The 19,830-nt window shown below is 40.5% G+C and overlaps 1 protein-coding gene across 1 annotated transcript in view; it reads left to right on the top strand.

Annotated features, from left to right (window-relative positions):
* Positions 1 to 15,272, top strand: part of COL4A5 (collagen type IV alpha 5 chain) — a 108,554-nt gene extending 93,282 nt beyond the window's left edge. Inside the window, exons 42-51 of the mRNA XM_072123987.1 lie at positions 6,808 to 6,941; positions 8,050 to 8,122; positions 8,521 to 8,592; positions 8,778 to 8,897; positions 9,210 to 9,308; positions 9,684 to 9,896; positions 10,097 to 10,274; positions 12,741 to 12,855; positions 13,768 to 13,940; positions 14,259 to 15,272. Of these exons, the coding sequence (XP_071980088.1) occupies positions 6,808 to 6,941; positions 8,050 to 8,122; positions 8,521 to 8,592; positions 8,778 to 8,897; positions 9,210 to 9,308; positions 9,684 to 9,896; positions 10,097 to 10,274; positions 12,741 to 12,855; positions 13,768 to 13,940; positions 14,259 to 14,340 (1,259 nt within the window). The 3' untranslated portion in view covers positions 14,341 to 15,272. The remainder of the gene's footprint in view (positions 1 to 6,807; positions 6,942 to 8,049; positions 8,123 to 8,520; positions 8,593 to 8,777; positions 8,898 to 9,209; positions 9,309 to 9,683; positions 9,897 to 10,096; positions 10,275 to 12,740; positions 12,856 to 13,767; positions 13,941 to 14,258) is intronic.
* Positions 15,273 to 19,830: the final 4,558 nt, after the last annotated feature.

Genomic DNA, 19,830 nt, shown 5'->3' with positions numbered 1-19,830 from the left:
GAGCCTAAAATGAATTTCAGAAAACTATGCCCCATACTTGGTGCTGAGGGATTGTTGTGGCCCTCATACACATTATATCATCAGTCCTACTGAGATCAGTGGCTTTAGCCAACAATAATTAAATGCAAATGACCAGGTTTAGGTTTTCTAGAAGATTTGTAGAGAATTTTGGAGGGTTGTCTACCTCCAAAAGCCTCATCTGAAGTTCCAAACTGAAGAACTCATGAGACTTTATGTTATTAGCTGTGTTTACAAGAGGACATAATTCCCTGTGATATTATTATATGAAATAACCAACTCCACTATTGTTTGTCATCTTACTACCTTGGATTATAGAAATGCATCAAACTCAACGGGTTAAAAAAAAATACTTCATTTTAAGTGTCTCTAGTGAAATTAGGAAGTCACGGTGACTTCTCTTCTAAGCTCAGGCGTCCGTCGCACTTATCTAGTTTGTTACTAGCTAAGAACAATGGACATGGTTGCTTAGAAGGATGTGAAGTGACAAGGTCGACCTACTTTTGTTTTAGAGGTTGCATAGGTATATTATATATGAAAGATTTTTGGGTCAGTAGCTTAGTGTATCGTTGAACCAGGCATATAATGTATTATAAACTATTCACTGACACAATGCTTATTGATTTGACCTTATTAATGTATTACTGATAGAGCAGACACAATGCAAAGTATCCATTATTCATGTCCTGATGTACAAAGTACATGGTGACATTGGTGGTGGCTGTCTCTGCTGCCAGCATATTCGTTATTTGCAGATAGAGGAGATAACTTTAAAAAGGGAATGAGAAGTTGATACTGTAATTTTACTCGGCTTGTTCTTTGAGGTTTAGGATAAGAGTTGTTATTTTTCAATGGAGGAAACCCAAAAAAGGAAACAAAATGCAGGTTAATATTAGGAATTACATGTTTTAGAATTCAAAAGCCCAGCTCATCCTCCAGATCCTAAACTATGCAACACTAGACCATCTGCAGTTTATATGGTCATTAATCTCCATGATCAGTCTGGCCACACTAAGTTGTTGTCACACTAAGTGTCACCCCTTTCCCAAAAAACAAATCATTAGACATTTTAGGCATAGTATGTGGCATAGTTTGTCTTTGCCTCTAAAAATACCAGAACTTCTACCCTTTTCATTTGTAGTAGTTTCCATTGCATCACACTGGTCCCTATTATTTTCCATTCTCCTTCATCCTTACTTTTTTCTTCCTTTAAAGGAAACCTACCACTTGAAGTGGCAGGTTTAAGAAGAAAACACCGAGCACAAGCTCAGGCTGAGCTGGTGCCGGAGCTTATTTTTGTTAGTGTTTTAAACCGCTGTATCGCCGTTTAAAACACTTTTTAAACTTTATAGCCGGCGCAGGGAGGTACGCGCTCGGCGCTTACCATGCGCGCGGCTCTCCTTCACTTCCTATGTAGCCGCGCGAACGGTCGCGCGCATGGTAAGCGCCGAGCGCGTACCTCCCTGCGCCGGCTATAAAGTTGAAAAAGTGTTTTAAACCGCGATACAGCGGTTTAAAACACTAACAAAAATAAGCTCCGGCACCAGCTCAGCCTGAGCTTGTGCTCGGTGTTTTCTTCTTAAACCTGCCATTTCAAGTGGTAGGTTTCCTTTAAGCTTCTGTCTTACTATTGTCTTCTGCTTTTGTTCTTTCTTCTACACCATTTCCAGACCATGTTTTCATAAAGACTTTCCTAACATTACGACTAGAGATGAGCGAGTATACTCGTCCGAGCTTGATGCTCGTTCGAGTATTAAGGTACTCGAAACGGCTCGTTGCTCAGACGAGTATTTCCCCTGCTCGAGATCGAGCATTTAATTAAACAAACACAGTGAAGAACAATGAAGAATAGAATAAAAACAGTGAACACAGGATCATTTAAGTGAAAAACACAGTGAAGAATAGATTACAGATGTTCGGCACATCTGCTTACTTGTCGGAAGATACACGCGGAACGGGGAGACATCGCGCACCAGGGAGACATCGGGCGCAGCAGAGACACATCGGGCGCAGCAGAGACACATCGGATGCAGCAGACACACATCGGGCGCAGCAGGGAGACATCGGGCGCAGCAGGAAGACATCGCGCGCAGCAGGGAGACATCGCGCGCAGCAGGGAGACATCGCGCGCAGCAGGGAGACATCGCGCGCAGCAGGGAGACATCGGGCACCAGGGAGACATCGGGCAGCAGGGAGACATCGGGGAGACTTCAGTGGAAGAAGAGGAGCGGATCCCGGGACAGCGTATCTCCTCTCCCGACAAGTAAGCAGATGTGCCGAACATCTGTAATCTATTCTTCACTGTGTTTTTCACTGCGTTTTTCACTTAAATGATTCTATGTTCACTGTTTTTATTCTATTCTTCACTGTTCTTCACATCTGCTAACTTGTCGGGAGATAATATACGCGCGGAACAGTGAAGAATAGATTGCAGATGTTTGCATACATCTGCTAACTTATCAGTAGACATTCTTTTTCAATTAAATAACACATTTTATTCCCGAACCATGGTCCCTTTGAAAAATGCTCGAGTCTCCCATTGACTTCAATGGGGCTCGTTATTCGAGACGAGCACTCGAGCATCTGGAAAAGTTCGTCTCGAATAACGAGCACCCGAGCATTTTAGTGCTCGCTCATCTCTAATTACGACATATAACCTAGGTGGTAAGTGTCTGTTCTGGAAGATGGAGTGGCCACTGGGAAAATCTGCATCAAAAACGCAATACCGCATATCATTGTGGAACCTGTGCAGATAACCTTATAATACTCAATCTTGTCTGACCACAGTCCACATGATTATTTGTATTTAAATTAAAAAAAAAGATACATAAATTGTCAGTAAAATAGTAATAAATGTAAAAATTGCAAATTTGTTGACTGAGAGCACTACCTGTAAGGTAATTTGGAAAGTCCATACAAACCAGGCTGCAATCTGACCCATCCACCCCCAGACCCACACATAAATCGAGTTAAGGTAAAATGTTAAAGAGGTTGTCCACTTTCAGCAAATAATTCATATTGTTTGTACAATAAAAAATTATACAATTATACAATTTTCCACTATACTTTCTGTATTAATCTAATATTCTAGATCTCTACTTGCTGTCATTCTATAGAAAACTTCACTGTTTACTTCCAGTCCCTGGTCATGTGATGTCACACAGGTGCTCGTTATAACATGCAGCTCTGATTATTCTCTAATGCACCTGTGTAACATCACATGACCTTAGATGTTTTATCTCTCCACAAGAAGTTAACAGTGAAGCTTCCTTCTGAATGACAGCAAGCAGAGATGTAGAAAAACATGAGGAATATATACAGAAGTGTATTGGAAAATTGTATTACTTTTCATTACACAAACAAAATCAATTATTTTCTGAAAGCTGTGATATTTATAGTAAATACAATATCTAAGAGGAATTTTAGTTGATACATTTGCCTAATTCAGTATGTAACAAAACTCCAACCTTTAAAGTCAGCACCAGTTTCCTGCATCACTTTATATGCAGTTGCTAATAATGTGTAGAAATACATGACATTACTTAGTGTTTCCACATTCCAGACCTGCCATCCTAAGAACTGAAAATCCTATTATAATGTGTACGTAGTTTCTGTTTTCCTCACCGGATGCCTTCCATGTGGTCTGCTAATTCATTTTCCCATGAAAGAATTAATTTATTCACAGAGGTGTCAGTGAATGGTTTATAACTTTCCTAAATCAGACGTCATTGAATTAAAGGGGTTGTATACTTAAAACACATTACAGAAAATAACTAATATTGTTTGTGTAACGAACAGTTATTAAATTTTCCAGTACACTCTCTGTATCAACTCCCCATGTTTTTCTCAATCTCTCCTTTTATAGGAAGCTTCATTGCTTACTTCCTGTAGATAAACACCGGTCCATGGTCATGTGATGTCACACAGGTGCACAACTCATTAGCATCACACAGGTTTCATTACACTGTGTGGTATATATATATATACCACACAGTGTAATGAATTATTACGAGCCGTGCACCTGTGTGACATCACATGACCATGGATCAGTGTTTATTTACAGGAAGTAAGTAATGAAGCTTCCTGTTGCATGACAGCAAGCATAGATCTAGAAAATTGTGAAGAATTGGAGAATTTTATAACTTTTCATTATGCAAACAATGTCAATTATTTGCAGGAATGTTCTTCAAGTGGACAAACCTCTTAAGCAATCCTATGCAGCTGCCATGTTAAATGGGTATATTATTATTATTGTTATTATTGTAAGAACCTTGTGTATTTGCCTGGCTGATATTAAGTACAATGGTTGTGTACTGTGCATGAAGCCTCCTGTTGTAATGATGTTTCCTTGTGCTGTGTATTAACCGGTGATTTTGTTTTGTGTTGTGTGACCTTTCTAACATCGAACACTGGGCATTGGTGAACCTCTCCCAGGTCCTCAAGGTTAGATCTTAACATGCGCCATCTTCTTTCATTGCATGTTGTTTATTTATGAGATACAGTGATAAGTGCCTTTGCTCTCTGTGGATGTGGTGTAACCATAGTAATTACATTTTATAATATGGAACGAGGAACCAGCCAGAGCTGAAGACGTATTGAAGTGAACAGGTTCTTTTCTACTAGTTTTTGCCAGCGGTCTTGGTCACACTGACTTATGTTAACTTTTGTCTCAGCGAAATGATGCGTCTCCTGCCTGTATTCCACATAAGTGATATAATTTACTCCTCTGAAATGCTAAAAGCTTATTCCAAAGATTGCAGGATATAAATCCTTATGTTTAGAAAAGAAAGATGCCGCCTTATGAATATGATATTTTAACTAAAAGTCAGTCTTTCCTCTGTCAGAGAAATGGTCTAAAATCATTATACAATCTATGACTGATAAAGTGAGCGTCCCTGAGCTGGAACACCCAGCAATCATTTGTCACTGGCAACTAATAGCAGGAGTATAATTTCCTTGCGGCGCCACCAATGGGGATAATTATGCATTACACATTGCTTATTAAAATCAATCATGCTAATAAATTGGTATCAGGAACGAGAGACAAGCCGATGCTGTAGCACTAGGCTGGCACCAGCACTGGGCATTCCTGGCCCAGAGCTGCAGGGGGGCCCACATAAGGCTGTACATAAATTATCCATGAATCTATGGGGTGAGGGGGCTTTATACAAAATAACCATGAGAGGATTGAGGGTTTGGGATAATAAACTAGGGAATATTTTAGGGATCAGGAGACTGTTTTAGTTTCTAAATTTGTATTGCCACCATGCAAGTTCACTGCAAAGGGGCCCACTAAGGCTCGTCACGCAGGGGCCTACTGAAACCGACCCTGTTGTAGTATGACATACTCTGCCAACTTCAGCCCCCACCATTCTTGAGTGATTCCAGTTTCAGCCCCCCATGTGGTAATTAGGCTATACACTGTCAAGTGGGAGGTACCAGGTTGTTTCTGTCACCTGACAGAAGAGAGCCTAATTAACATATTAACAGCTGAAATTGATAATACTGATGTTGCAGGCTAGTGACACTGGAAAGAGAAAGACTCATAGTAAATGATTACAGGTGAATTCTGGTTTTCCATGTACACTAACCAAACAGAGTACAGAGTAGTCTCATTCTGCTAAAATATTGTGGGGCGTGTAACTAATATATTTTGTCTGTTTTAGTAAGCCAAATAAATCACCTTCTAGATCCAGTGCCTGTTCACTTCATTGCAATCCACATCTGGCAATTTGTTTTAATTAATAAAATTCTTAAAAAATCTTGGGTCCAGATTAACATATGTCTTTATGATAAAAGGATTGTTGATTTTCACATGTATTTATAATTTTTTTACAATTATGCAATCTCTGTATTTTCTATGCAGCACAGAATGTGACCAATCCACCTGCCTTGTGTAGTTCTCATTAAAATGATAGGGAAAAGGGAGTTCTGTTCATAAACATGCACAAAGCGGCAACACTTTCTAGGTCGCGCTGACTTCCATTACAATAGCTTCATTGTTCAGGTATTCCATTCGTTGCAGTAAACCCTTCTGCATAGACCTGAAACCGAGCAGAGAAATAGTCTGCATTACCTGAATAGATCTGTGGCGTTCATTCCAGCACACAAGCAGGATGATTATTCTAGAGATAGCTTAGTGACACAAACTGGCGCACGCCTATGACATCTATATTAATGGCTAATATCTATATTAATGATAATGCACATTGCTATTGCCACCAGATATTGCAGTTCACATTAGTACTGTTCAATATACAGTAATGTTTAATCATTTTAATGGGGTAACACCTGAGAATTTATCCCCTATACCTCCTGACATACACATGTGTTCTTTTTTATGTCCAATAGTTATGACCAGCTTTTTACAACAGTACAAACTGAGCCTGATGAAGGTCAATTGTCTGACGGAAACATCACAATTTTGGATGTTTGTATGAAACAAAAACCCGATTTTGCAACACAACAGTGTGACTGGAGTTTACAAAATTCTTCACAGCTTTTTAAAACAACATGATGCAAGACTGTTTCCCTATACACCACCTATAGCTACTCCCCTACTATCACAGTACACCACATCTTTGAGAAAACGTCAGGTAGCACCAGGGTCCCTGAATTCACAACTAATGTAACAATACATTGGACTTACTTTAGCATTTGACATTAGGCAGATGTTTAGCACAATATTCCATAATAATGAACTAGTATACTTAGGGGGATCATCTACTAGGCTTAACAGCACCAGTTATCATCTTATTCTATCTAACTTCTATTTCTGATAACACAAAGGTCCACCTGGCGCAGAAGGTCCTCGCGGCCCACCTGGCAATGGAGGTTTCAAAGGTGAAAAAGGTAATCCTGGTATCCCCGGACAGCCCGGATTCCCAGGACCAAAAGGAGACCCAGGGGCACCAGGAATTCCGGTAATTATTAGTGGATGTGAACATTAATGTACATCTTTTGCTTTAAATGTAGTTACTACATCAAATAGTTCATTGCAGACTCATAGACAAAGGTTCTGCTCAATAAATGACATAAATAGCCAACACACAAATGTAAATACACTACACTAATTCAAACAAGAGGAGTGTGTATAGGGAAAAGAATGTTACATTTTTATTAAAAATAAATTTTTAACACACATCAGGAAAATGTAAATCTTAAAAACATTTGAAATATAGTCATACACAAACAATTCATATGGCCACCAACCTGATTGTATAGTCGTTGAAACTACCCTCAAATTCAGCAAAATGTCAAAAATCAGTAAACCAAGGTAAAAAACACCACAGTCATGATTTGTAATACAAAATAAAAACCAGACACGAAATAGGCCACTTCCCATAAACATTGTGGAAATAACACAAGACTATATATGACAAAAACCTGCTGGATCTATCTGGCCATAAAGGAGTTAATAAGACAGGGAGAACAAACGGTCAACTATGTGTGGCTAATAGAAGCCCACACCGTTTCGCCACTCATGGCAACTTCCTCAGGAGTAAAGAACTCATTGTGTGAGTTCATCTGATATATCCTAAATGGTCACATCAAGTAGCTCATTGTTACATCAGTGGTACATAACAGTAAGAAACTTATTCACATCAACATATTGTGGAATTGTCATAATTTCATCTATGTAATGAATGAAAAGTGACCACTACATCTTACAATGGCAGGACTGGGGCAACTTCAGTTTTCTCTTATTACTATCATTGGAAAGAATAGGGAAACTTGTGGAAAATCGTTGCTTTCATTTCTTGGAACTTTTGCCCTGTTAACTTCTACGTGTAAATGTTATGGCAGTCTGCAAATGCCCTTACGGTGGTGACCCTGTATTCACACGTCTCCGGTCCTAAGGATCTGGCACTGGCGGAAATGATCAGTTATATGATCATTTGTGAAAACCTATAGAATTGCACTTTGTTGTACACTACAGTCAGTAGGTCAGTCATTGGTGTGTCAGAAGTGTAGACACAATTTGCATTTGTTCATACAATAACTATGGAATTTTCTATAACTTGTCAACAGGGCGATTCTGGGAGACCAGGCCTGAATGGAATGAAAGGCGATCAGGGTGTACCTGGGGTCCCAGGTTTCCCAGGTAATACTAATGGGGGAAGTGTATAAGTCTCAGCCGCTGACCCAAACTATTCAAAGATCACATATCATTGTGGAATTATTTGGCCTTTCAGACAATGGACAGAGCCAAGCACGGGAGAACAGTTGAAGATTCACTTCAATAATACTCTATATAATCCATATAATATGATATTTTAATCCTCTTTGAGATCTCGGTTTTTATGTTACTTATACCAGTTCCCTGCTTGAGGCAAACAATGGTGGGTGCTGAGTTACATCACTCTTGGCCTTCCCGATACGCAGCTGACTATGGCTGACAGGACAGAGATGTACATTGCACATTCTGTCTAGACAAATTATACAGTATTTCAACAAGGGAGAGGCAAAAGTCTGGTCACTAATCATGTTATGTCATTTCAGGTATGAAAGGGCCCGGTGGACCTCCTGGTTTGGCAGGTTTTAAGGGTGACCCTGGTAACCCAGGTCTTCCAGGTGAGAAATAGATTTTGATTTGATGTTGTAGTATATTGGAGGTGGGAGTGGTGGCAGTGGTGCAATGGAGATGTTGCTCAGAATCCCTACAAACACTATGGCTTATCTGTAGCCAAAGATCTGAGGTAGATCTGGATATCTTGTTAAGGCTCTCATCGACACAAATATTGTTATTTTACCAACAGGTTTGCCAGGATCACCTGGTCCAAAAGGTGAGATCAAGATTGTACAAGGACCTCCTGGTCCACCTGGGCGCCCGGGAAATAACGGACCCCCTGGACCACCAGGACTAAATGGAACACCAGGTAATGAATGTGGGGATTGCAAATTTACCTAAGCGATTAGAGAAGGATTTGTAATTGGCTAGGCATCGATAACAGCCCAGCCAAGGACAAGTAGCCATCTTTAATTAAAACCTTAAAATACAGATGGTTATTTTGTATCCTTGTAACATTTGCATTGATAATATAAAGATTACGGTTCTTTACATTTTTTTTTTTAGAAAGTGTTACTTAACAATGCTAACCAAATGGCACTAAGGATTTCAACCCACAGAATTTCATAGCAGTTCATTAGTATGATTTTAATTTTAACTTAAACTGTTTATCCTCTTATAGGTCCACTAGGACCTCCTGGTGATTCTGGCAGAGATGGACTACCAGGATTTGAAGGGCAGCCAGGACGTAAAGGTGACCGGGGTCTACCAGGACAGCCAGGTAAGTTCTAGTCTTGTCTGATGTTTTTCACTGAACTAATGACTTGCATGACCTGAAAAATGTTAGTTTTCCCAGATGATTTGTATGTTTCTTGTGGTGAGAAAGATTTGAAAGTTTTTTTCTGACCACCCCCCCAAAAAAATATTAAAAAACTAAACCTAACAATTACAGGGCCCATAGTTTATTGTGGGATTGCCAGTGAACGGTTCCATGAGTTACTTGTCACACCACGTTATTCACACCAATGTGAAGTATTGAGCAGAAAAAGATTAAATTATCCCAAATAAGGATCGATTCTCATTACCGCTTTATGTTTAAAGAACTAGGTTTAGGTTACAGATGCAGTGAACAAATGTGTTTTCTTTAATTATTAAGGTTCAAGAGGAAACCAAGGTCCCCCTGGTCCAGATGGATTACAAGGTCCTCCTGGCTCACCAGGCTTAGGATCTGTAGCTCATGGATTCCTCATTACCCGTCACAGTCAGGCGACTGAATCCCCAGCATGTCCTCAGGGCACCAGCAGGATCTACGATGGATATTCTCTTCTCTATGTTCAAGGCAATGAACGTGCACATGGACAGGACTTGGGTAAGGTGTTATCTATCATGTCCTGTTGCTGTCTTCATCGAAAAGTAAAGATTGGGGATGTTGGATGTCATTCCTTGTTTTCCCCTGCATCAGATGGTTGGCAAGTCTTATGTGTATTGCCACAGTTACTTATTGCCTGATAACCAATCTCCCTGCTCAAACTACAATTTAGACCGATGGATTTCTCCATTTTGTTCCAGGTACCGCTGGCAGCTGTCTCAGGCGTTTTAGCACAATGCCGTTCATGTTCTGCAATATAAACAATGTGTGCAACTTTGCATCAAGAAATGATTACTCCTACTGGCTATCCACGCCACAGCCAATGCCAATGAATATGGAGCCACTAAGGGGAAGAGAAATTCAGCCATTTATAAGCAGGTAAGAAAAATGTTTTGCCTTTACTAAGTCCTAGACTATCATTGTATGTCTTAAAGTATTCAAAGGTTTATAACAAAGGCTAAAACTCCTGTAAGAGAACTGCAACTCATAAGATCCTATTAAGGGCCTGTCCAACATCTCCTACCTATCTGCTTACAATTACCATTGTTCAAGTGAATGATGTGGAGCTTCAGTACATGGCACAGCCAAACCTTAACAAACTTACCAGAGATCCGGTCAAATGAAAAATGTCAGAATGATGCTCAGGGCACTGATTGGTTCTAAAATATACATGTGGGAGTTAACTCTCTTGTGTTGTTCGGCAAACTACCTGGGCTGAATCATGGGGCTAATATGTCTGCATGTAGGACTGGTATCAATGTCAGCAACACAGTCACAATGTTCTAGAACTTTGTCATTGTAACTCAGTGCTTCTGAATATGGCCTTGTTTGCTCCTCCTATATAATAGCTCAGTATGCACTAGAGGAATGTGCCAAAATTTTGGTGCATTTTCATATTCTTTGGTGTACCTTAGGCTAAAACTCTTGATAAATGCAGCACAAGACAATAGTAACAATTAATGGAGTGTACAATGGGACATTTCTATGTCAGGTGCAGCCTGTGCCAGTTCAAGAAAAAGGCGCCCCGTGTCAGGCCACTCCAGTGCTGGGCAAGGCCTGCTTGCCTTTGAGAAGGCATAACAGGGAAAATAGTTGCAATTCTGGGGCTTGTGCCAGGAATTGCGACTATTTTAGGGCTTGTATGCCAGACTTGTGTGCAAACTCTGATAGATCTGCGCAATGTAAATTAGAGAAGATTGTCATAAATGTCTTGATAAATATGTCTCTGTGTATGACAGAGAAGGGCTAGGAGTCAGTCCTGCTCTTAATTCTTGCCATGCACCAGGTTTTAGGAGAAAACAGGGTCAGGGCTGGTTTTTATCTCTGTTTTCTCCACTTTCCTCCGTGTTCTCTGGGTTATTATACCGTACAGCCAATACATCTGCGTTCTCTATACAAGTATATACCATATGAAAATACCTGCTTTTCTCCCACACCCATAGTTCCATAGTTTGCAGGGAACAGTTCTATAATTACAATAAGTATATACCCCAGTAGGTCTCAGAAAGGAATCATTTCTAGCTGGGCTGCTCTATATGACGGCCATGACTTACTAGCTGTGTGTATGCATGTATAGCTAATAGCTTTAATAAACATTCTTACATTTGTGTATAAGTATTATATGAATAGCAGTGAGAGTGTACAGTCCATGCAGAGTAAGAAGCACGCTCACTTTACTCATGAGAAACGTTCAGTGATATCATTGAAGAATGGGAATACTGCCAGTTGTCGTACGTTGGTTATGAATGATTACAAGAGATTAGTGTCACAAGAACTTCATTCACCGGGATAGCCCACACAGCCTAATTCATATAGTGCCCAAGGCATGATATAACGGGAAGTGGAGTCGGCTGGAGCTCTATGAGCAGAGTCTGAGGTTCTGAGCAGATTTAATGCATTATTATTGTGAATGATCACAGATACAAGACACTGTATGCTGAATATTACATGTACTGTAAGATTTTGAGACGGGAAAAATAGTGGTCATCTATATTAATGTGTACACAGCCAGGAATTCATCAGTTAAGTCTGGGGAAAATTTTGGCAGTGAATGATGTTGGCACCATTATCATGCATTGGAATACTACCTCTTTGCTTCCGGATTCAAATTCAACATATTGCTGCATATTAGTCACCTTTGTCGGCATATGGGAACGCATTGCTGCAGATGAATTGTCTGGCATGTCATTCATGCATGCTGTTACTACAAGTAGAGCCACATCTAGTTCACATAAACAGTGTAATCCCACTAATAGAGCAGGAACCATGGGGAGGGGGAGGCAGACTCTTTAAGGGTCTAACCTGATGACTTGTATGGACCAGGAAACTACATAAAGGACAAAAATTACAGTACTGCAAAAGTTTTAAAGAGACTTTGGATCTGATTTTTTATAGCACGCATTGGCCCACAGATATTAAAGTGCTTGCTCCAGTTTTCCGTCTGACTTTGTACTGAAAAGAACGTGCAAACTGCTTGTACCTGTATTTATATAGTGTCTGCGCCAGTATCGTGTTGCGGATGCATTATTCTCACCGCGCCACAAAATTCAGCACCTAAAGGGTCGTTCCGGTGCTGTGTCGGACCGTGCAGCACATTTATTACAGCGACTTGACAGAATTGTGTTGCATGTTCTATATTAAAGGTGCACCAAAAAAAAGTTGGTGCACACTTCCAGAGCAGTGCAGGGGGCGAAAGATGATTGAAGACCGTACACCAGTTTTTGCTTAATCTGGCGCATTCTGCACAATCCACAGGCAAACTGCACCTAGTTCAGTTTACACTACTTATGATCAATGTGGCCCATCATGTGTTCCTCTATAACCCTGATTCTTTGATCCATTCAGATGTACAGTATGTGAAGCTCCTGCCATGGTGATCGCCATTCACAGTCAAACTATTCAGATTCCACCATGTCCACAAGGCTGGTCTTCCCTATGGATTGGATATTCCTTCATGATGGTAATCTTTACCCTATTGCATCTTCTGAATAGTCAAGTTCTTACATGATGACATAACACTTGTGTATATATAATTGACATTACAGTCTAGAACAGTGGCGACGAACCTATGGCACGGGTGCCAGAGGTGGCACTCAGAGCCCTCTCTATGGGCACCATGCCATCACCCAAGTGCAGAGTTTGCCAGACAGAACTCAAGGCCTCTTGTAGTCCCAAGCTGCCCAGAAGGAAGCTACAATGATAATCCAATACGTCTTCTCCTTCTTTCTTCTGTATTAGCGTCCTCAGGTGCAATTATAATTTAAACAGAGCAGGGAGTCATAAGCGACTGCTTAAATTGCAGCATTGGCACTTTGCTAAAAATATGTGGGTTTTGGTTGTAGTTTGGGCACTCGGTGTCTAAAAGGTTTGCCGTCACTGGTCTAGAACATGGGTATACAGTAAATACCATGTTTTAGGGAACACAATTATTTAGTAAAATACAAAAGTCATTGGATTTATAATTGGATTTCTGCCAATTTTTTTTGTTGGACGTCTTTTTGTTGTTGCTGTGCCATGTGAGCCTTATTTATTAAATGTTGGCACCGCAAATTCGCTTCTTTTCCTGACACTGACACCAGGTTTTTATTTTTGTCGATCACCTTGGGCACAACTTGTGAATCATGACACTTTTCCTGCACTTCTAGCATCCCATCACTTTTTTCGGCGCATAATTAGACCAACAAAAAGCCAATCCACCAACTTCATGAATGTGGTTTCACATAACATCACACCGCAAATCACTCCTGAAATCAGACGCCAAAAAAAAAGAGCTATCACCAAAAATGTTTAATTGAAGAGTTCTAACACCATGAACATAATACATTCTTTGTGAATAATATAATATATTGTAACCTTTGTGTTTCTCTTGTAGCACACAAGTGCTGGTGCAGAAGGTTCAGGACAAGCCTTAGCATCTCCTGGATCATGTTTGGAAGAATTTCGTTCGGCACCATTCATTGAATGTCATGGTCGGGGCACCTGTAATTACTATGCCAACTCATATAGTTTCTGGCTGGCCACTGTGGAAGTCTCTGAAATGTTTAGGTAGGTCAATGCGCACAGAATTATAGAGTTTAATGAAATTGCTTCAGTAAGAATTGGGCATTCTATAGAGATAAATGTAGCATCTTCATTCCGTAGTTATGGTCTCATCTTTTTAGCTGTAAAACTATTATTCCTCTGCAGCTGCCTGAGATTTCCACTCTTTCCGCAGCATCGAGAGCCATATTCGGGTTCTTGAATGTAGCTAATAAACACAGAGGAATACGATGTCATCATTACATAATGGAGCGTAATGTTATCAGACAGCTGTCATGACATGTAGGTTTTAGTAAAACACGACTCCTTTCTTTCCTACACCAGTAAACCTCAGTCCGAAACACTCAAAGCCGGTGACCTGAGAACGCGTGTCAGCCGATGCCAAGTATGTATGAAGAGGACGTAACGATTTGGTGAACTTGGCTACCTGTGGAAGAGTGCAAAGGTCTGAATTGTCCTCCGTGACAATGGTGCTACTGTGTAGATAAAGATAAAAACCAGATACTGTTTAAAACAATTTCAAATGTACCTCACCAAAGTGCCATATTGAAGATTGTCTGGTGCATACTGACGAGTGGACTACGAAAACGACAAAACCTCTTCCAAGAGAGAAAGCTACGTTTTGGCGAGGATCACATGAAGTTTTTTTTTCCCCCCCAGTACCAAAATGGCACTTTTTTTCCTATCAGCTATAAGAAGAAACGCACTGAGTATCTTTACATAACAAGGCTGCAGTTTTAAAAAAACAAAAACATTTTTTATGGTGCTACTAACCCCTCCGTATCCCGGGTTTCAAAATATACAAATGCTAAGCTTGTTTCTCTTTGTAAGTAATGAAATGTGTATATTGTGTAAAACACTTTTTTTTTTTTTTTAGTTTATCCATGAAATTATTTAGGAAAATCCAAGTATGAAATCATACATTCAATTCACAATTGTATGCAAATAATATTCAAAGTATATGCAACAGTATTTTCTACATATTCTACGCATCCAAATACTACTGATTTTATAGCTTGCTTTTTCCTCCCCCTCCCCTTGTTTCAATTGGACTCCATGTCGGCATTGTATGATACGTACGTCTTTAGCCAGGCTCATTTTATTGTTTATACTGTGGCCAATGCAATCCCGTTTTATCTGGACATTTTTTAACGTTTTGTTTTTGTACACTAAACACGTTAAATAAGTAGCCATATTCTTTATAACATGTAGCAACTACACACAAGCAACATGCGCAGTGTCCTCACCCATTCAGGAATCACCAAAGTATTTACACATATGGAAAGTGATGTATATTATTGATCCTAGTGTGAATGAAATAAAGAGAGATTGGCTATATTGGTATTTTATGGTCTAATTCACCAAGACTTTATTCACATGACATGTTGTTGGTATCAGAAATATATCCTCATATAAACTTCTGTCCATAGGCCCCCATGCACTAATCTCATGTCAAAGGAATGTTCTCCTATGTTTTCCTATACTCAGAAACACAAAACAGGAAGTCCCCGGGTTACGTACAGGATAGGTTCTGCAGGTTTGTTCTTAAATTGAATTTGTATGTAAGTCGGAACCATATACTTTATAATTGTAACCCCAGGCAAAACATTTTTAGCCTCTATGACTACTGGGTTTTAAAAATGTTGGGTTGTCATGAGAACCAGGATTAACAATAAATCTTCATTACAGACACCTGTGATAACTGTTACAGCTGATTATTGTAGCCTAGGACTAAAGTACAGCAAATTCCCAACATCCAGAGGTCCGTTTGTAACTAGGGTTCGTCAGTAAGTCGGGTGTTCTTAAGTAGGGGACCGCCTGTACTGTATCATGAAAGTCTATGGATCACGTATCCCCTCTACTGTGCCTCTGCAGTTGCATCACTCCAAAGAACCTCACAATGTATATGTCTGATAAAGGCGAGAGGTTTAACCTTAAAGGTGTATTCCCACGAAGACAAGTTTCTTATCTGTACTCAGGATAATAAAATAACACATTCTCTAATTCACTGTTATTAACAAAAAATACAGCATTTCACAGGTATAAGTCCAACCTGTCTCTATCAGTCCTGGAGAATACATTTTCAGTTGTGCCTAGACACAACCCTGTAACTTCTGACTAAGGGTTGGGGAAGCCATCTTGGATTTCTGTGTGACATACATGGAGCTGAGTTTCTCTCTCTCTCTCTCTCTGCTCCCTGCACTGCTCCTCTGCAGTCCAGGATGGAGCTCACACTGATACACAGACACAGACTTCCTGCCGGCAGCAGCGTGAGGAGTGTAAAGCTACAGACAGATAGGTCCTTTATCTGGGGAGGGGGAGAGAGGCACAGCAGATCTAGTGTGTTGTGTAGAATAGCAGAGATGTAAGAGAGCTAATCTCATCTCTGATGTGTCTCATCTCTCTTTCTATGTGTCTGTCAGACACTAGTGAATGTTCAGAAGGTAAATGAAAGTGTATATAAACTCTACACCCTGATAATCTAACCACATTGTCAGCACACAAAACTAGATGGGTCATGATGTGTCTGCTTACAGAGTCCCCACCCACACCCGGGAGTCTTACACTAACCATCACTGAGTGATAGGAACTCAAACGGCAATAAAACTGAGTAAAATTGTGATGTAAAGGGTCACAAATTATCTTTATTATGTAAACATCACTAAGGGATTGAAATTTGAGAATTGTCTTTCATGGGAAAACCCTTTAATGTAACATATTCCATTGAGGATATACTTAAAGGGGTTGTAACAAATATTCTCAGGACAGGGGATAACAAGCTGATTGTGGGTGGAAGACTGCTATGTTCATGAGCATGGGGTTGCCATTCTTAGTAATTGAATAAAGCGAGAGGTCGTGCATGCGTCTTACTGCTCCATTCAGTAATGTGGGAACATCGTAAATCGTTCAGGACTAGGGCATCTCTGGCACACCTTTTTACACTCTATGAGATTACCAAAGATAGGTCAGTAATTCGGGGTGCTTCTAAGGAGGAGAAGGGTGCATGCTCAAATGAAGATAGGAATCATAGTGATATAAGATACAAGGAGCCCCTTCTTCCATGCTATGAACTGTTACTTTTAGGGTACATGCACACGAACATGTGCCCAAATGGCTTTAAGCCAGACGGGCACACGTCAGAGTGCTGAAGAGGCGCAGCCCAGTTCCAGTGCCGTAACACGGCAAAATATAGGACATGTCGTTTTTTTTCCAGTGGATGGTCACAGTGCGCCATAGGTGTCAACGGGGAGCGACATCCGTCCACAAATGGTGCAGCTTGATATTGGTTTCCATCACAGCCATGTGAATGAGCCCTTATAATGTTTTGCAAGGAAGAATGGACATTATATAGCACTATGAGTCCTGTCCTGAATGTGAAATCCGGCCCAAATCTTTTCAGCCTAAAAGGCTGAAATTAGGTACAACTGCAGCCCTTTGCCTAGAAACTCATATTTATCAGCAAGGAGCTGACAGATATTTTTGAACAACCAGAGCAATTTCTCACAAAATGATACTGTTACCAAATCAATTAGTTAAATAGCAGCAGGTAGGTAATCTTATTGAAAATATTCTTAAGGCTATATTCACACTGCCGTTGCCCGCCTGTACCGTACCGTAGCGGGCAACGGCAGTGCACGGGGAGAGGAGGAGGAGGTGAGCGCAGCTCACCCCCGCCCCTCTCCATAGGAATTAATGGCGCACGGCGCCGTACTACGGAGAAAGATAGGACAGGTCCTATCTTTTTCCGGGTACGGAGCAGTACGGTGCCGCACGTGTGAGGCACCATACCGCTCCCGTAGGGCGCCGTGCGCCCATTGACGTCTATGGAGGACGTATATCGGCCGTATATACGTCGGCCGTATATACGTCCGCCATACGTTAGTGTGAATATAGCCTAAGTCAATCTCAAGGTAATTGCTCACACATAGCAGAGGACACACCTCTTTATATCCTAGTGCAGGGGTATTACAGTAGGAGCTAGACTCACTTAAAAGACAGTATTTTTTGAAAGACATGTATAAACTAACAAATGGAAGAAGATCTATATATATCAAGGGTGTAGCTACCCCAGATGAAATATATATGTCAGATCCAACAGGATTTCTCTTACCAGTATGTTCATCCAGTGCCATTCTATGCAGTAGGGCTGGAAGGGAGCCTTCTATTCCTGCCCTCAATGTTGTAGCCCAGGGAGGGTGTCAGACCCTAATCAAACTTATCCTGACTCCCGCCCTTGTAGGGCACTCCCAAAATTCTACCCCTTGCACTATGTATGCGTCACACCTCCCTGATGCGTTTCGACAGTAGTCTCATCAGAGGGAGTAAAAATATTCAGAAGTAGCCCGTGCATGGACAAATGAAGACATGAAGAGAAGTTCCAAAAGGGGGAAGGAGCACCTTCACCCGTCGCTTGCAGTCTAATGTTCACACATGGCGTCGGCGTTGAAAAACCCATTTAACAATAGGATGTGTCTCTTTTCCATAGATGTTAGCTGTGATGGCATAAATCACTTCCTTATCAGTGTGTACTTATTGCAGCCCAATATTGATCTCCATTCCACTAATATTCTGATTTCTACATGTCTTACAAGCCACTTTGTAAATTCATCTACCAAATTTTTGTGTATTTTATCAGCAGTTTTCTATGAAACTTAACATTTTTACTGTATTACTATACCACGATTTTTCACACTGTGTCATTAAACTGCTCCACTCCTTCATATTCTAAACATGACGATGCAATGAGCATCACTATCCCAATATCATCATCATCAATAAAATGTTAGCTGTTAGGTGCCAATAAGGAAATCTTATGACTATTAATATTTTTGCAATTCTTTCTTCTTTATATCTAATTTCTGCTAAAGATTTTCATCCATAGATGAAACTTAGATGAAACAGAACTTAGGTCAGTGACCAAGAAATACTAAAGTATGTCTCTTTCCAGAAGAGGGCGCTATTGTGTGATCAGAAGAGTAATAGTCTCATACACTTCAGCGCTGAGCTATAAATGTGCTTCAGTTGTTGACTGAGGAAGACCCAATATTCTCACAATAAAAATTAAAGTTAATGGGGGAGATTTTGAGCAATTGTCTATTTCGTTAGATTGGCAGGTTTCCAACATTCGGATTTATATTCCGGTGTATGTGCAGTGTTACCTGTGTGCTCTCTGCGAATAGACTGCACCAGTCGCACGTATGTTTAACATCTGCTCAATTTCTGCCTTTTTGCAATGTTCTCAGATTCCTCAAAACATACAATTGAGCAATCTCAAAGGAAAAAACCTTCCCCCTGTAGAAGCAATGGACCCACATACACAGTTGTGGTTTTTTTCTCGCTAAAAAACCCAAAAAACGATGTTTGTGCAAAAATTTGCGACAATTATACACCAAGAAGCTACATAGGACTAATGATAAATCTTCCCCAATAATCTATATATGTTTGGAGTTTTTTTCAAAAGCAGAAATACTCACTCGAAGGTTTGCTCCTGGCTCACTTAGTAGTCACTTATATTAATAAAGACTAAGCAAACACCCAAACTGTGGAGGGTAGTACATGGCTGCCATGATCCTCCATGTCCTTGTAATTCAGGCCAAGCATGGAAGGTTTAACACCAGTATCTTACCATAGCAATGCTCCATGTTCTGCAGATACCCCAGACTTCTATACATTGGGAGAATCGCTTCATGTTGTCCCTTGTTGTATTTAGGACGTGCAAGTCACATCTTGGCTGTATTACCATATTTTAAAGAGAAACCTGTAGGAAAGTGGCTTTTATAGTCACAGCCTACGGCTACATTCACACAGAATGTGTGCCCGCCGTTCCGTAGCACAGCGGGCACACGGTGGCACCTGGGAGAGGAGCTCACCCCCACCCGTCTACATAGAGCAACAT

Source organism: Engystomops pustulosus, chromosome 9 (genome assembly GCF_040894005.1).
Source record: "Engystomops pustulosus chromosome 9, aEngPut4.maternal, whole genome shotgun sequence".
Classification (NCBI taxonomy): domain Eukaryota; kingdom Metazoa; phylum Chordata; class Amphibia; order Anura; family Leptodactylidae; genus Engystomops; species Engystomops pustulosus.
This window is presented reverse-complemented; position numbering and strand designations above follow the sequence as displayed.